Here is an 18,910-nt window from a genome sequence, read left to right on the forward strand (position 1 = left end):
GCATGAGCGCATTCTCATCTCACTAAATGGGTTGCTTGCAATGGGTACACTATGTAAAATGGAACAGTGACTATTAAAGTCTACTCATCCGCTACACAATGGACTCCACCATGTTGAGGTGCGGATGTAGAGTGGGCATTACAAACCAAATCTTTCTTGGAGGGCCAGCATCTGTATAGACAGCATTGCCTGCTACACCAGTCTACACTAACAATAGTTTTCGTGACCTAAAAATGTTGTGGTTAAGGTAATAGTTTGCCAACTTTCCCACTTAATTTCTATGGGACATTAATACGAACTAAGTGCCTTATTCAGCAGCAATAGCAAATGCAACTATGTATGCAGATTGAATGATTGTTTGCCATTGCGCATACATAAAAGCCACACTGAGATTACGGACACACAGAGGAATCCATCACAGAGTGAGTGACAGGCTGTGAGTGTTTGGTGGTGGTGACGGGGGGAGTGGTCGGAAAACCGCAGGCTCGTCTGTCCGTTTGAACGCCGTTGCTTGGCCATGCATAAATTAGCCACTACGCCTGCATACGCAGCTTGAGAGCCCACTGCGTGCAAAGATACTTGTAGTGTCTACGACCTGGTGTAAATGCTGCGTGAGTGGGCGATGTGCGTCGATGGTACCAATGTTTACGCAGAAGAGCGACATTGGACAGATATGAGAAAGCAGCAGTGGCGTCTTTATGCCGACTGAGCTTTGGAAAGCATTAGCATATTTTCGCAGCTGCATTCCGTGCGAAATCATAGCTGCGATCGCTGCTGAATCAGGCCCTAAATCCTCTGCATTAAGAGACATTTTTTTTGCTTAAAATTAAAAGCAAACTATATATAATAGCGCCAGGTGTAAAACAAAAATATTGTATTTGAAATGTTTTCTGCAAATGACTACTAAAGTGCTCACTCAAATATACCAACATTAAGTATAAAACGTACACAGAATGGTGGCCCTTGGTGTGGCAAAATACGGCCAGCACATGCAGATCCTATAAAACAATAGGTGACCAGGCACTAATATAAAAAGTAGATTAAAAAAATATATATATCATATATATATCACAGAAGTGACACTCCTAAATAGAATACTGAAATTACTATAGCTGCAAACCTCAAATGTGAGTGCGTGTATACCCGTAGAACAATATGCAAATAAAGATTATCAATTGGGAAACTGCACTAGTGAAATAAAGTATATTGAGATAGCAGAACAAATTCAAGACAATTCAAAATGATTTAAATATTATTAATAATTTCTTAAATAACTCCTTCAAATGTAAAAACTGCAATGCAAATATTTGGTGGACTACAGGTCCCAGGATAGAATTTAAACCTGTATAAAGCTCTTATTGCGCTTGAACAAATAAAACAGAAATGGCAATTGCAGCATTAAAAGTTGTTAATTAATAAAACTTGAGGAACTGAATGATATAGGTAGTGGACTTATCACATGGGAGAGATCCACTTTACCAGCATAATCCGGCTATGTTCATTGGGGTCCCATAGTACATCCAGTAGACTGTGGCTGCTGTGCTAAATTTAATGTAGCTGCCGACCTCGTCCGGTCTCAGTGCTCTGTATTACTGTGTGCAGGTAAGTGCCAGTACAGGAAATCCTGATTTCAGAGTCACAACTATAGCAGCTGCTGGAGCCTCACTGTGCGAGGCTGGAGAGCCCAACAATATCCCAAATGGCTGTAATATATGAAGGGGATGATCCAAGTGGAGAATCCTATGTATGAGTAGAAACACGGAATCACCTCTGACTGGTTTCGCCTGAATCCCGGAGTCATTATCAAAGAGCTTGTGTGTTAAAATACATTAAGAGCTTTATACATGTTTAAATTCTATCCAGGGACCTGTAGTCCGCCCAAATCTTTTTAAATTTGCATTGCAGTTTTTACCTTTTACAATTGAAGGTGTTAACATGCAAGTCTGAGCTGGTACATTTACCTTAGTTGGTTTATTCATCAATGTTTTGCTTCTTGTTCTGTGTGCTTACTTAAAATATAGATAAATTAAATCATTCTGACTTATCTTGAATTTGTTCTGCCATATCAGTATACTTTATTTCACTAGCGCAGTCCCACATTTGGTTATCTTTACATGCAGATCCTAGACATAAGCCCAGACCTATCACTCGATAGTGATGCCTTCTCTGATGCTGGTTTTTACACGTGCCCCACAGTGTATCACAAAGCGTAATATATTGTGTTTTGTCATGTCACAATGCAGAGACCTTGCTGCCTGATGATAAATATGCAGTTATAAAGTATCTTTATTTGTGAATGGCTGATTATGTCTAACAATAGCTAAAAGTGCTGGTGGCAGCAGGACTGCAGAAACCTCAAACATTGATAAAGGAAAGTCACTCTCCAAGTATTAAATACATTTCAGTAAGTGTGTTCAATACTTTTTCCCTGTGTCATTTCACATTATTACACATAACTTAATTTATGGTTTGATTTCTTTGCATGTGTGGATTGCATGGGTTGTTGATGACATTTGGTGAAAATGTCCTAACAGCCCTATTACAAATATATTTACTGAGAAAAACGGTTGATGTGTTCAATACTTATTTTACCCGCTGTGTGTGTGTGTGTGTGTGTGCATATTTATATATATATATATATATATATACACACATATATACACACATATATACACACATATATACACACACACACACACACACACACACTATATATAATTATGGTACAAGGACATGCGGAAGGCAGGATTACCTAAATATTGTTTCCATCTTAAGGGGCACATCCACTAGGCGACTAGTGAAGGGCTGAAGGATAACGTTATCATTCAGTCGTTCATTAAACTGTGCTGTGCCTACACTGAACGATATGTCATTCAGTGCAGCCACCCTCCCTCATCCCTGAACATGGTCAATCTGTTGTTATCAGCAGATTGATCAGCATGTTCAGGCGATTTTTGATGTCGGAAACGACCAGCAGGAGTGCGCATCGCTGGTCGTTTTCGACATTTTAGTCCCCGATTCATGCACGATTAATGGACGAATGAACGATAACGATGTCGTTATCGTTCAGTCGTCCATTAATATCAGCTAGTGGATGTGTGCCATTAGAAACAATGGTTTTATTGATATCTGCAAACTTGCTGTGTATAATAAAAGTTGAAATAAACTTCTAATAGAGAGACACAAATTAAGCCTAATGCCGCATACACACTAGCCTATAAGTGAGACAATATAAACAATAATGATATAGTTATCGTTCATCGCGTTCAATATTGTCCAGTGTGTATGCAAGACATCATTAATGATGCGTGCTCCTGCGCATCGTTAACGATGTCTTTCATTTCCCGTACTTGCAGGGCAACCTGACGATAATCATCAGGTTCTGAAAGTACGGGGATGAGGGAGGGTGCAATCACTGAACGATATCGTTCAGTAAGTATGCTCAATGTTGTTAACGACATTGAGCCTGGCACTGCAGGGGAATCACTGAATGATATCGCTCGTGGAGTATATCGTTAAGTGTGTATGAGCCTTAAGACTGGGGGCTACTTTTTAAATCATCTGGAAAATGATTAACAAATGCCAAAATACAGATGTTAGAAAGCCTTTTCTATCAGTAACATGCTATACCTTTAGGTAGCAAGCTTTACTTGCACAATTTTAATAACCATGAATAAACTGATAATTCAGGTATCTTAAATGAAAGTAGAACTTTAGCCCTGTGGTTTTTACGGCTCGTGAGCCAGAGGCAGAGTGCGCAAAATGACATGAAGTAATGAACAAGTGGAAGGACGAGATCACTGAGTCATATAATAAACCCTTGATGTGTTCTCTCATCGTCTGATACCCAAAGACCTCTTTTATAGCTTTCAAATAGCTTTAGGCAAGAAGACAAAAAAAAATAAAAAGGTGTTACCACCATGGACTCAATAATTAAATTACAGTTCCTGACACGGGCACGCACTAGGTTTACAGGTTATTCTCACAGGCTGGTGCACAACTTACTTCCATCCGTTTCTCCAGGGGGGGTGTCGCCATCGTCACCTGTGATTGGCTCCTGGAAAGGCATGACCGAATCCTGTTACACAGACACAAGCTACAGGTTAACAGTGTTCCTGCTGGCTGATAGACAATCACAATCAAAGAAAAAAAGAAAGAAAAATCTTCTCTGACTTTCTCTAGTGGTGCTAGATGCTGTATTAATGTGCTGGTCTTATCATGACAATGAATAGCTCAAAACATCCTCAAATCTTTCAGAAGAGGTTCATGCTCTGGCAGATATAAGAACAGGAGCAGGACGTGGGCTGCATCTTAACCGCTATGTCTGCTCCTTAACAGGACTCATCAAGGAGGCTTGTGTTCAGATGGATGATTTGCGCACATCTTGATTTTTAATGTACTCTTAACCCCATACAGTTCTTTGAAAGGCAAGGTGTCTGCAGAGACTGCACAAAGGCAAACACATCTAAAAATGGGTATTGTAAAAGAATCTGTTTTTTTATATTGATGTGGACTTAAAGGACCACTAAACCCTGAGGAATAGTGACAACAAAAAAAAAAAAAACATCTCACGGAACAAAGGACCAATTCACAAATGTGGTGGTGGGTTAGTAGCGCCAATAGTTAAGCGTAACTACCAAATAGAATACAAAAATAAAACCAGAAAAAAATTCACCCCACTAGGTGCCAGCGCTGGCTGATTAACAATAGACTTCATGAAATATATTAGATGGTAACAGAAAAATGGTGATGGTGTACACGTAACGTAATAGTACACACATCATTCAGTAACCTGAGCTGAAAAGATAGCCCCAAAAGTTAAATTCAAAATACACTTGACATAGGCTATCGTGGGGCAAGCACCTCTTATCATGCACTCTCAATTGCTTCCGGGAGCATACTAAAAGCCCCTACAGATGCCACCTTCTCATTGCAAAAAATAAAAAATAAAAAAAAATAAAAATATATATATATATATTTATTACAATGCTCCCGGAAGCAATACATCAATCTGTATATTAGAAGTACAGTTTTTTTTTATTTACTCATGGACAGGTAAGCTTGAAGAAGTCCATAAAATTATATATGCAAGATTATTATTCAGATAGGAAATGTCAGTGTGTCGCTGCTTTATTAAAAACGATAGTTACAAGATTATTATACTCCATACACTATTCAGCTTATACTGTAGGAAAGAGCTAACAAAAGTTTAAAAAAAATGTGTAAAGGTTTCAGAAGCTTCTTGGAATTAAAAGATATTGAAGCTAAAGCTGTGATTGTGGAGGGAGATATTATCAAACATACAGCAGGCTTCTTGTCAGTAAGCCTACATAGCAAACGTAATATAAATATAAAATGTGATATAGGTCAACTTCAGTCAAGAGAAAGTTTACATACATGTCTGTGAACATTAGTTTTTTTTATGTAATGTAACTTGAATTTTAAGTTTGGTTAGCATTTAATTCTGCCAGAACTAAGATTTAGCCTTCCTTCTTAGGAGCATTGTGTTTGCCATTAAGATCACTGAATTGCTCTTGGTTAAATTAATTTGTGCTCTCTTGTCGGCACTGTCTGCAAAGCAAGTCTCCAAATTTTAGCTTGGATTTGTCACAGCTAAAATTTCCTAACATTCATGTATCATCCAGAGATCCAAGGTCTCCGTCATGAATCCCACAGAACTGCTTTTGCAACCAAAACTCTGCTGATGAAGCCAATGTGAAAGATCTATAGCAGAGATTTTGCTTGAGTTTCAATGTACAGCTGGACACAACAGCATAGAAAAGCTGTCCATGCAGCCCAAGCCTTACTGAAAACAGAATTTGGTGATTTAGTCTCACACTGGCTGCTGCAAAGTTGTTCAAGAGCGGAAGACAAGGAACTCTGTTTGCACTCAAAGTTCCGTCTCCACTCTCATGGGTTGCCATGGTAACAATTGGTACTGGACAGGGAAAGTCACGATTGTAGCTGGAACTGGAGTGTAAAAAATGAGACGCTTTCTTCCTCTTGGGAAGTACATGTGAATTTATTATCCAAATGGTCTGATGGGAGAGAAGCACAAAGCTTGGTTATAGGTGACTTACTACAGAGCCTTAATTCATGGTCTTCTAGTGACTGCTGAGAATAATAGTGCGCATCCAAACATTTAATGAAATAACATGCTGATGCATACAGCTTGTTTTCAATGCAGAAAATAACATGTTTAGGCTTAAGTATGAGAGAATAGAAGTCGCACACTGCCACAGGCTTCTAAACTTATCAGCACCTTCTCAGTTGCTGGGAAACAGCACAAAAAGAATCAGTATTTGAAAATCTTATGTCATGCTCGGATACTGGCAGCAATGTAAGCATTTTTAAGACTAATATAAAAAAAGGTATTAATATGTGGTTTATTGGTCAATCCAACAAATATAGGTTCTTAATCATTAACAAAATAAAATGCATCATCAACTAAAGATGCATAGTGAGGATCAGGTCAATAGAAGAAAAGCTGAATAGAAATAATCTGAACTAGATCTGATACATGGAGCTCTGTCTGGGCCACCCACCTTGGCTTATAAATAGCCACTTACCACAAAAATATTTGCATAACTTGGATACAGAGTCATAACAACAAACCGTGCATTTGGGCAAGTCTCTACCAGCTTTGTACATTAAGACCCCACATTTTAATTACATTTTTACACTCATTTGCATGATATGAGCATTTTGTGGCATACACTACCAGAATTACGCGCCACTAGAATAGCACTTACCATATGCTTTTTGCAGATTAGTGGAACAAGTATGTGACAGCGTTTATGGACAAGCAGCTTGCAGTTGATACACTTGTAGCCTTGCCTCCCAAGGCCCCATATCCTTTCACTGCACTGGCCACAGTAGGCTTTCTGAAAACAGACAATGTAGTTACTATATACAGTGATAAACTGGTAGCCTTGGGTTGACACATTAAGTTACTTGTGCACATCAAAATAAATACCACAAGACAAGCAGGCAAAGATGAAGACGATGAGCAAATCCACTCTTTGAACTTTCAATTTAAAGTAACAAGTTAGACATAAAAGGTAGGTGCAGTATTGACAGTTTGCTAGAAAAAAAAATATATAGCTAGATTAGAAATACAGGGAGTTTGGAAAGTGCCTCAGCAGTGACTGTGTGCTAAGTGTGTGACAGTCCAAAATTCAAATAGGGGAGCCACACCAACTGCCACCCCAAACGCTGCCAAACATCGCTGTCTGGGACTCACTGGCAGTTGGTGTGGTTCCACTATTTGAATATTGGACTATGACACACTTAGCACACAGGGGTCTATTTACTAAGCCTTGCAGAGAGATAAAGAGTGATGTAGATAAACTACCAACCAATCAGCTCCTGTCACTTTACAGGCTGTGTTTGAAAAATTACAGGTATGAGCCAAATTTTTGGTACTTTAACTCCATCACTTTATCTCTCTCCAAGCCTTAGTACATAGACCCCACCCACAGTCACTGCGACTTTCCAATCTCCCTGTATATACAGTGTGTGACAGTAGTGCTATTTTGGAAAAAATGCCCACATTTTAAATTAAAATAAATATGAGCGACAGAAGGTTAGATCTATAGAAAACTTCCCTACTTCTTTTTGGCTATTAGAGATGTGCTAGGGTAGAGGGATTGTTTTACAACTATCATTTTGGTACCAAGTAAGCAAATAGCCTTTTCTGTACTTGTAGTGTGAAAGTTTAACCAATCTGTCTTCCACATTAAACCGCATGGGAAGTTACTATGTTCTGTCGCACAGGTATCGAACTAGCAAACATCAACATCACATGCATAACAAGGACATTATCAAAAAGTACACAGCAGACATTCGTGAGCTCTGAAATTGTATTTCTGGTGAACTACAATTCCCAGCGAGCTGTGTGCTGTGGGGGCCATGACCACTAGACGTGAATATGTTTTTATTCATTTTCGGTAATAGTAATGTATGCATTGATTATAAAAATAATTCAAATTTAGAATGGATTTAGAAGAGAATGAATAACATAAAATGTTTAGTTTTAAAGTCTGACCTCAGCAATCTATAAAACTATATCAAATGGAATATGCTGCTTATTAATAGCTAATCTATACCACATTGAGAAATACCTACTAAATTTTAGCAGCGATCTAAAGAAAGTAGAGATAATCAGTGTCCATGAGAATGCAGCAGATCAATTCACTAACTAATTTGCAGCTATCAAACTGAAAGGCTGATATTGGTTCCACTTACAAAATGGCTGCCCTCTTGTATGCAGGCAACAGGTACAGTTATGCTTCTATAACTGACATATTTGGACAAAACTTTTTATTTTTTCTTCAAAGGATATATTCACTGCCCTATTACTTTTCTGTAAAGTAAGTACAGTTCTCCAATACACGCCTATGTCTGCTGAAATCGACACATGTCATTATCAATATTTAGTTCTGAAAAAAGCATGAAAACAGATGAAACGGACCAAGCAGAAGAAGCATATCAGCCATAGCTAGTCTAATCCTACATACTATGAACGCTAGATTGGAGGTGTTGTGCCAAATTCTGATCTGGCTACAATGCAATGTGATACCCTAATAACAGTATTGGCATCCATATGACAGCACTAATGGAAAAACATATTTAGGCAATACAAGCAAACATGAAACCAAAACAAGGCAAACATGGAGCCATTACATATGTAGAAGAAGGCAATAACGATATTTATTCTGTAAAGCCATCTCTTACCAGTGCACCATATATACTAGGAAACAATACACAGAAATGCACGTTACATTTACAGAATTAGTCAGAGTAGGTTTTAAATGACTTGTGCTTCTAACAAGATGTCTCAACCCACCCCGGCCTTGGATTTTGATTATAGCGCACACTAAGCGAGGAGAATAAACATATTTACAAAATAAACACTCATCTTATTCCAGTAGAGAAATTAGTCTGTAGCTGGGTAATACAATGCAGCCCGGAGACTGAACAAGCTGTCTTTTCATGAATCACTCACTCTGTTAAAGCGTTTGGCTTGAAACAGATGCCCATTCACTCGGTAGAGCTTCCTCCATCTTCTGGCCCCTCGACGGTAGATTGATTCTAAGAAGAAAACAAACGTGTAAAGGAGAAGCATACTAAGCCAGCAGTGCCAGGCACAGAACTGCAAGCTGCCTGCAACAGGGAAAACAATCCAGCTTCTTTTTAATAATCAATGCAGAACGCTGATGCTTGCAAGATCACTTCTATGGCAGGAGCTAAGCTTTCCATGACAGGCTCCAGATCAAGAGCCTTCTGAAAGCACTTCTTCCTTTGTACATGGACCACCTCCCACATCCTCACATGACCATATTCTAGTTTAAAAGACCTTTCTAAGAGACTTCTCGCTGGAGGATAAACAGGTGAAATAGTGAAAGCCATAATTTTAAAGGAACAGTGCACCCAATAGTATTATCCTAGGACACCTAAGCAAAGATCTCTAAATGTCTTTTAAGGATAAAATAGGTATTGCAATTAGAGGAAACATTCATGGATACAACAAATATAAATGTGTCTGAAGAAAAGAAATTTAGTGTAGTAGACCCTTTAGCACTTATGAAGTTAAGTTGAGAACACCCTAGTTTAGCCCCACAGTTGATATAGAACTGCACAATCCAGCATGCCCTGCCAGTTTTGCTATTTGGTCATGCTAAAACTGTTGCAAGGAATGCTGGGATGTGGCGTTTAACAGCTGGAGGGCTGGTTATGCATACATTCTACATTATAGAACGATAAAATACAATCCGATTGGAATTATATGAATAAAGTGGAAAACCTAAATCGTGGCCTTTAATAGACCACGTATAAAGGGGGAGATGTATCAAACTTGGGAAAGAGATAAAGTACCAACCAATCGGCTTATGACTGCCGTTTTACAGGCTGTGTTTGGAAAATGACAGAAGCGGATTGGTTGGTACTTGATCTCTCTCCAAGGTTTGATACCATCTCCTCCATAATGAGATGACAAACCTGGAAACCTAAAAGCAATAAAAATTACACAGAGCTGGATAGAAAGCTAAACTAACAAATGCTACCATTACACCTGTTAGCTACGATAAGCTACAAGAGGATGCATGCTAATATATCGATGTTAGTGTGGTCAGCTTCACACAAATCCTTCCGTAGAGATTATATATATATATATATATATATATATATATATATACACACACACACACACACACACATATATATATATATATATATATATACATACACAAACATACACACACAGATATACACACAAACACACAATACTGTGCTAAAGTTTAAGACAGTTCTGGAAAAAAATGCTGCTAAGTAAGAGTGCTTTCAGAAATAGCGTTAATAGTTTGCATTTTGTTAATTGATAAAAATATATAAAGTGAATGAACAGAAGAGAAATCTAAATCAAATCAATATTTGGTGTGACCACCATTTACCTTCAAAACAGCATCAATTTTTCTAGGAACACTTACACAAAGTCAGGGATTTTGTAGGATTGTAGTCAGGTTTATGATTAACCAATTATGCCAAACAGGTGATAATGATCATCATTTTCATATGTAGATTGAAACAGTCATTAACTGAAACAGAAACAGCTATGTAGGAGGCTTAATACTGGGTGAGGAACAGCCAAACGTTACATAGGTGAAGTTGTGGAAACAGCAAGACTTGGCACAGCAACAATATAGTTCTACTGCATCAGCAAGGTCTCTCCCAGGCAAAGATATCAAAGCAGACTGGGGCTTCAAGTTGTGCTGTTCAAGATCTTTTGAAGCAGCACAAAGAAACGGGCAACGTTGAGGACTGTAAACGCAGTGGTCAGCCAAGGAAACTTTAGATGAAAGACACATCATGCTTACTGATTTCGAAGGGAAGATGTCCAGCAGTGCCATAAGCTCAGAACTGTCAGAAACCAGTGGGACCCAGGTACACCCATCTACTTTTTGGCAAAGTCTGTCCGTAAGTGGTCTTCATGGAAGAATTGCGGCCAAAATGTCATACCTTCGATGTGGAAACAAAGCCAAGTGACTCAACTATGCACGAAAACAAAGGAAATGGGGTGCAGAAAAATAGTAGGTGGTGCTCTGGATTGATAAGTAAAAATATTAAATATTTGGCTGTAACAGAAGGCAGTTTGTGCACCGTAGAGCTGGAGAGCGGTACAATAATGAGTGCCTGCAGACAACAGTGAAGCATGGTGGAAGTTCTTCATAAGTTTGGGGCTGTATTACAGCAAAGAGTTGGGGATTTGGCCAGGATTAATGGTGTCCTCAATGCTGAGAAATACAGGCAGGTACTTATCCCTCATGCAATACCATCAGGGAGGCATCAGATTGGCTCCAAATTTATTCTGCAGCAGGACAACGACAACAAACATACAGCAAATGTCGTAAAGAACTATCTTCAATGCAAAGGAGTCGTCCTGGAAGTGATGATATGGCCCTCACAGAGCCCTGATCTCAATATCATTGAGTCTGTCTGGGATTACATGAAGAGAAGGAAGGATTTGAGCAAGCCTACATCCACAGAAGATCTGTGGTTCGTTCTCCAAGATGTTTGGAACAACCTCCCTGCCGAGTTCCTTCAAAAACTGTGTGCAAGTGTACCTAGAAGAATTGATGCGGTTTTGAAGGCAAAGGGTGGTCACACCAAATATTGATTTTATTTAGATTTCTATTCTGTTGATTCACTTTGCATTTTGTTAATTGAGAAAAATAAACTATTAACATTTACATTTTTGAAAACATTCTTACTTTGCAGCATTTTTTCCAGAATTGCCTAAAAGTTTTGCACAGTACTGTATATATAAAAAAAATCCTTAAATCAAAATGTAAGACCTACGCAAAACTTAAATATAGTAGTTTTAGTTATGTGGTAACCCATTGGCAGGTGTTTGACCTCGATTTTCTTGGTATTTACATTACAAAGTCTCTTTGCTTACTACAGGATCCTTTATATTCCTAACCTGTTGACAACGCTATCACATTTTATGAAAATACGGATACTGAGTTACGGTGCCAATTTGAAACTGCACATTATTAATGCCAAATCCAGAGTCGTTAATATCCCAAAAAAGCAACAAACATATCTAGTTAATGGTGAAACCCTAATGGACTAACAAAGGGTTGAGATATCTGGGAATTGCCTTAACGGCTACTTTTCACACTAGCGATTAAGTACAATAAATTTTAATAAGAGTGCACTTATATAGAGCAGATTGCACACGTGTAATATACTGCATTCAGTATTACAGAAAAGAGCCTGAAGTTATTAAAGTTACATTCAACCTATTTTACTCAACAAAATAACAAACAATAATTTGGGGTGACTAAACGCTACGCTTGTAAAATGTAAAAAGCCCATATGATGCAACTATTTCAGATTTTAGAATATTAAAAATAAAAGTTCCATGTCGTTTTACAGAGATTGTTTTTATTTGGTCAGTACACAGGACATAATCATAACTTGTAAGGGGTGTATTGTTGCATTTTAAGCCTTGCATAGTAATGATTCGTAAATGGATATTTTTATTCCTACAAATCATTCTGCCTACTTTTTGGACATTGCGTCAATACAATTCCAGCGCGCAATGTGCCACATCAGGCAGTAGAACCAGAATAATGCCATTCGCATAATAAGGCCTCCCACCGCTGCACAATTACATGAATCATGTCATGCAGAAAAGGGGCCAGATGTAGGAGGATCATGTCATCATAGTCATGCTACTGTATCTTCACAAGAAAGAGAAGCAGGAGAACAAGCAAGTTTGCAATGGCCATGTAATTCAGTGACAAGAAAACATATTAACTAAATGAGATGCTTCTACGTACTTTGAAAAAATAAATAAATAAAGAGGCATCTTAGGCATATCGGTATGAAATGTCCTTAACCACTTGCCTGGCATTGTCGCATCGGATGCGGCCACTCAGAAACGCCCACTAGGCGGCTGCAGGAAGCTAACCTTCTGGTCCCTCTACACCCACAACTCTCCCTTTTTGGGGTCCCAATCACTGCTGGCCATAGTGATCAGATACCCGGCTACACCCCTCTCCAGAAGCGGCTGCAGGGGCAGCCTTGTGTTCCATAGAAGCAACAGCCGTGGCTGCTGCTGTGTCCCGATCACTGTGGCCAGCAGTGATCAGGAAGCTGGCATAACCCCCTGCCTGGAGTGGCTGCAGGGCAGCCGTATCCCCTATGGAAGCAGCATCCGCGGCTCCTGGAAGCCGGTCGCGGCTGCTGCTGTATCACCTCCTGTCCCGGCATGTCTTCCATAAAGCAGCAGCAGTGGCTCCTGGAAACCGGCCGCTGTTGTGTCCAGCCAGGGGCAACCCGGGACCTCCTCCTTCCAACTTCTGTGGAGCTAAATCTGGCCACAGTGATCAGGCAGTGTGTACTGTACATACTGTACAGTGAAATTATATTACAATATATATACAGGTTGAGTCTCCCATATCCAAAATGCTTGAGACCAGGGTTATTTTGGATAATGGAATATTCCGTATTTTGGAATATTTGCATACTATAAAGACATTTCTTGGATATAGGACCCAAAACTAAACACAGAATGCATTTATGTTCTATATACACCTTATACACACAGGCTGCAGGTCATTTTATACAATATTTTCAATAATTTTGAGCATCAAAAAAAGTGTGTGTACATACATGAAATTCATTTATGTTTCATATACACACAGCCTGAAGGTTATTGTATACCGTATTTTAATGATTTTGCGCTTAAAAAAAAAGCTTGTGTACATTGAACCATCAGAAAGCAAAGGTTTCACATTATCAGTCATACAAAAAATATTCCGTAATTCGGAATATTCTGTATTTCGGAATATTTGGATATGGGAGACTCAACACTGTATATATACGTGTTTTTTCTTTTACATTTTTGTATATTTTTTTTTTTTTTACTTTAAAATTGATATTATAGGTCATTTTATTTCTATTATGGCGGCCCTGTATCGATCAAGACTCAATACAGGGCCTCCGAGTAGGGATGGTATACTATACAGTATACTAGGGATGGCTACCGACCATCGATAGTTTGCAAACCATCAATGGTCGGTGGGCGTGACTTACTCACATCTCCGAATCACGCCCATAAGCTGATGTACAAGCTTGCATACTATTCTATGTACAAATCAGATCTGTTATGTTCCCGGTTATCATATCTACACGTAACATCATTCATTTTAGGTGGACTTCCCTATTAATAAACTAAACACTTAATAAGCAGTAAATAAAATACATTCATAATATGGACAGTGAGATCTAAAATGCATTTCACTAAAATTACATGAATTCCCCATTCCCAACTTATTAAAAATGGATTTAATCTGCAGACTTAATTTATTTTTTAAACACTTCAGTAACCATTATAGTGAGAAAGCTGCAGACTTCCGTCTACTAAAATCTCAGATGCAGATCTCTATATTTCCAGCATCCAAATGTGAGCCAAAGCCATAATGTGCAGGCAATATAATACAGTATATACATGCTCTAACCTAGTGGTTCTTGAAAGAACACCAACTAAGTATACTATTACACTAAAGGTCCAAAGTTTAGGCCATTCCGGTGAAATTAGGAATCTTGGCTCTGCTGGCAACTTGGTGTCAATAGGAACGAAGGTGCGTTGCTTAAACATGACATTTGATCCAGGAATGAGGACGGAAGGGATGAGGTGAGTAGAAGTGAAGGGCAGGGTGAACAACTGTCCCGGTTTGCCCAACCCTACCCATGATGCCAAAAGTCCCGGTTTTCTTCAAGTCACCATATGAAAGGAAATGTAGTATTTATACGGTGGCTTAATAAATAAATAAAAAACAGGCTGAAAGCGATGCATTTTTTGGAGTCAAAAGTATACGCTGTAAAATCCCACAAGATATGTGAAATCCTACAATCTGGCAACACCGTTTGGAACAACAAGTAATTCACACTTTAATAGGTCACCCATTGTTGCATCCCGCTCTACTGGGAAATGATGACTATTGTTATTGTGGGCTGCTACCATTAATAGGCGATCCTTGTGGTCTATGCATCATTCATTTATAGACACTGAAAACTTAAATTTATGTAAAAGACACAGAAAGTAAGTAACGGTTCAATACATTGTCTAAGTAACCCCGAAGATTTCCCGGATATCTCCAGCTTACCCAATATAACAAAAAGCAGTCCATTTACACTAGTACAGGCAGGGGCGCCGAGAAGGAAGGGGGAAGCGGGTACTAATTACCTGGGCCCGGGCTGCCTGAGGGGCTCGGCAGGGGGCCAAGGTCCAATGCGCCGCCACCCCCCCCCTCTTAAATCGCACATGCTGCTGTGTGCTTGGGCTGCAGTGGAAGACTGCTCACTGAACAGCAGCAGCAGCAGTCTCTAATGCCTCGGGGGGGGGGGGGGGGGGAAGAACACGCTGAGTGCCCCCCCCGGCTTTGAGCCAGAATGAGGGGCTCACAGCGCCCCCCTCCCCAGCGCTTTAAAAAAAAGTTTTTAAAGTCCTAAGGGGGCATGGCCACGTCCCCCATGACCCGGGCACGGCCAGCCTCTCTACACCCCTGAGTACAGGTACCTAGTCATTTTCTAGTTCAACAAGCTCAGATAATACTTAATTTCTGAATTTGTCAGTATAGTCAGACACCATCTCTGGAAGGCGTAATTAGCCCTGATGTTTTTGTAAATCACTTTTTCAGCAGACAAATAAAATAACAGTTAACGGAATGCATTTTTGTACACCTAATTTTTTGGTCTGGTAAGAATGTGTCCTATAGAGGTTGGTCACCCTAGTATAGGATCACCTCCTGGCTTACCCTAACTAAATAAGCTACTAGTACAAGTAAACATGTAAAATAAAACAGTGTACTGTAACCTTCAATAAGAGGCTGGCACCTGCTACACCTGAAACTAATCTCTCTAATGGGGGGCATCCACTAGACGATTTTATCCCTGTCCAACCTCTTAACGATTTTCCCTTGAAATATGATCTTCCACTCTGAACAATTTGCAAAAGATTTGCAAACGATTTGCAAACGATTTGCAAACGATTTGCAAAAGATCTAACAATAAACTATGTTGTGACTGAGAGCTTTCAGCTATAGTGGGCAGACAGTGGTTCATCGTTTGATCGTTCAGCGTGAACGATGTGTAAACGATTTGTTGGCAATCAAGTGAAATTGACCTGCATGTTCAGTCGATGGAGGAGACGATCAAACGACCAGCGGGAGCGCGCATCGTACATCGTTAGAAACAATTACTGCACGATTTGCAAGCGATGTTCAAACGATGTTCGAACGATTATCGAACGATTTTATCATTATCGTTCAACTTTATCGTCTAGTGGATACCCCCCTTTACTTCACAAATGAGAAGTTGTGGAATTGAAAGGAAAACAATACTAATTACAAAGAAGGAGTAGGGATTTTATAGAATACTTGTAGAAATAATGAGCGAGATGTGTTCATACAGACTCTGCATCTTAAGGTGCCCATACATCAGCGACTGTTGGTCGCGATCCGGCGATGCGATGGGAAATGCCCGCGTTTTCGGGTGGAAACGTCGACCTCCCACCATCGATTTTCTGCAATGTGTCGCTGGATCGTGGACATTTGCCATGTCAAATGTCCCCGATTTGACGATTGCAATCGTTTGTTGGATTTCTGCGATCCTGCCATGCCGGGTTGCAGCATCGCGGGATCGCGGCAATCCATCGCAGATGGATGGGGCCCATTACACAAACTTGGAAATTATACAAATGTTCAAGGACATGCAAAGATAAGCTTTGCAACAGTGTTAGATATTAATATCCATAGCAATACCAAGGAAAGTGTATATTATAATTAGTTATCTAGTAAATCTACGGCTTTGGAAACCACGACAAAGCCAAAGAATGTTAGAGGTTAACATTTAAGGGTAACCACTAGAGATTTAAAACATGGATAAAGTAAGCAATGTATACCTATGCAGCTATAAATTACTTGAAAGCATAATATTAGAAGAAGCTTTTTAATTTTGGAAATACATAAAAGCTCCTATAATACCCTTATACAGGGCTAGCGCTGCCATTAGGCAGCTGCCTACGCTGACCACTATAGGGCGCCTCAAAGTCCGCATACCAGAAGCCAGAAGGATGTCGCTGATCAACATCGTTCATCTACATCAGTGATTTCAACCTTTTCAACTCAAGGCACACTACACAAGATTTTAAAATTGCCAAGGGACACTAAACGGCTATGCGGTGTACGTGACTAATGAAAAAACAAACATTGGCTATCACATAAAAATATACACACATATTGGCCTCCACATGAACAAAACAAACTACATTGGCCTCCACAGGAATTACCAGTAGAGTAGCATGGAACCATGGCGCCCGCAGAAAATGCATGTCATATCGCCCCGCCCCCCCTTCCCCTCCCTGTACTGAACTGTGCCAGTGGGGTATGGCCAGCCTGTGGGGCAATACTGAAGTGAAGAGAAAAAGAGCAAACAGTGGCAGTATGACACCTGGCATTGAGGTACCATTGGGGGAATAGAATGCTTTCGTGAGGCACTGTCGAACATTAAGGGTTAACTCCTTTGGCACTGCTTTATTTATGTATAGCACCTAGGATCTGACTTTTATCTCCTTTGAATCATTGTTAGAAATCAATAGAGGAGAATGTATTAAATATTCTGATCATTTAACTTAAATTGATAAAATATATGTGCAAGAGTGAAATGCCACAGGGTGCACAGCTTATTACTGTAGTGTTCTCCCCAGGCTGTTTTCTGCAGGCTCATCGCCTGGTTGAAACAGCCTGCCGCCCGGCACTTTTTCCCGCCGACCCCCGCTGTGGAATGCTGGGCTCTGAAGTGACCGGAGGCTAAAGAAGCCTCTGTTCGCTTCAGAGGCCAGCGTTCCCAGTGATGCACTGCGCGGGTGACGTCATCCGTGACGTTAGGAGCCTTCCCCGCGCGCCTGCTGGATCTAATTAGATCCAGTTAGCGTGTGGCAGTGGGAGCGGCCAGCAAGTAAAGGTAAGTGCTGGGCTGGGGCCAGGACCAGTCTGGGGGCACTATTTAAGTCTGGGGGAAATGCATAAGGGATACTATGAAACCTGAGGGCACTGCATATGGGGCCAGCCTGGGGGCACTGCATAAGGGACACTATTAAACCTGGTGGCACTGCATAAGGGGCCAGCCTGGGGGCACTGTATAAGGGACACTATTTAAGCCTGGGGGCACTGCATAAGGGGCCAGTCTTGGGGCACTATTTAAGCCTGGGGCACTACATAAGGGACCAGTCTGGGGGGCACTACTTCAGCCAGGTGGCAATGCATAAGGGCAAAGTTAAACTACAGGGGGCAATGCATAAAGGGGAAAACTACAGGGGGCACTGTATAATGGGCACTTTTGACTGAGAGCCAGTGGAGGAGCAGCCTGAGACCTGTTGGGCTGGATTGGTAAGGGAGATACCCCTTTTCCCGGCGCACGCATAATTGCGAAGGCCCCCACCCGGCTACTTTTGGATGCCACCTGGCTGGAAAAAATTTCTGGGGAGAACATTGTACTGCAATTACAGCCCCAAGCAGCTTTCACTGGAGCGGGGACACCTATGGGAAGCTCCCTTCTCAGCTATGCTCCTACTTCGCAAATATACATTGCACCTATATTAATGTGAATACTACAAATCATGTTCTGTCTGCCACCATTATTATTATATCAGGTCTCCTAATATTTTTTAAAAGACCTTTCAAATAACACTTTGTGGTCATGCATGGGAACATCTCATTACTTTAAATAGCAAAGCAGAGACTCTGTTTAACCTAATACATTACTATTTAAGTTTAGGACTTTACCTCAGATGTGTCACTTTTAAGTCCATTGAAGCACAACGAATAAATGAGGAGAGAAG

General features: G+C 40.2%; 1 protein-coding gene across 2 annotated transcripts in view; it reads right to left on the reverse strand.

Annotated features, from left to right (window-relative positions):
* The window catches only part of PRKCZ (protein kinase C zeta), a 256,098-nt gene that overhangs the window by 57,019 nt on the left and 180,169 nt on the right, over nt 1–18,910 (reverse strand). For both annotated transcript variants that reach the window (XM_088468202.1, XM_088468203.1), the window contains 3 exons: nt 9,008–9,093; nt 6,753–6,884; nt 4,006–4,078 (listed from right to left, as the gene is read on the reverse strand). In XM_088468202.1, the coding sequence (XP_088324328.1) occupies nt 4,006–4,078; nt 6,753–6,884; nt 9,008–9,093 (291 nt within the window). The remainder of the gene's footprint in view (nt 1–4,005; nt 4,079–6,752; nt 6,885–9,007; nt 9,094–18,910) is intronic.

This window comes from Taudactylus pleione, unplaced genomic scaffold (assembly GCF_031769625.1).
Source record: "Taudactylus pleione unplaced genomic scaffold, aTauple2 ptg000082l, whole genome shotgun sequence".
NCBI classification, from domain to species: domain Eukaryota; kingdom Metazoa; phylum Chordata; class Amphibia; order Anura; family Myobatrachidae; genus Taudactylus; species Taudactylus pleione.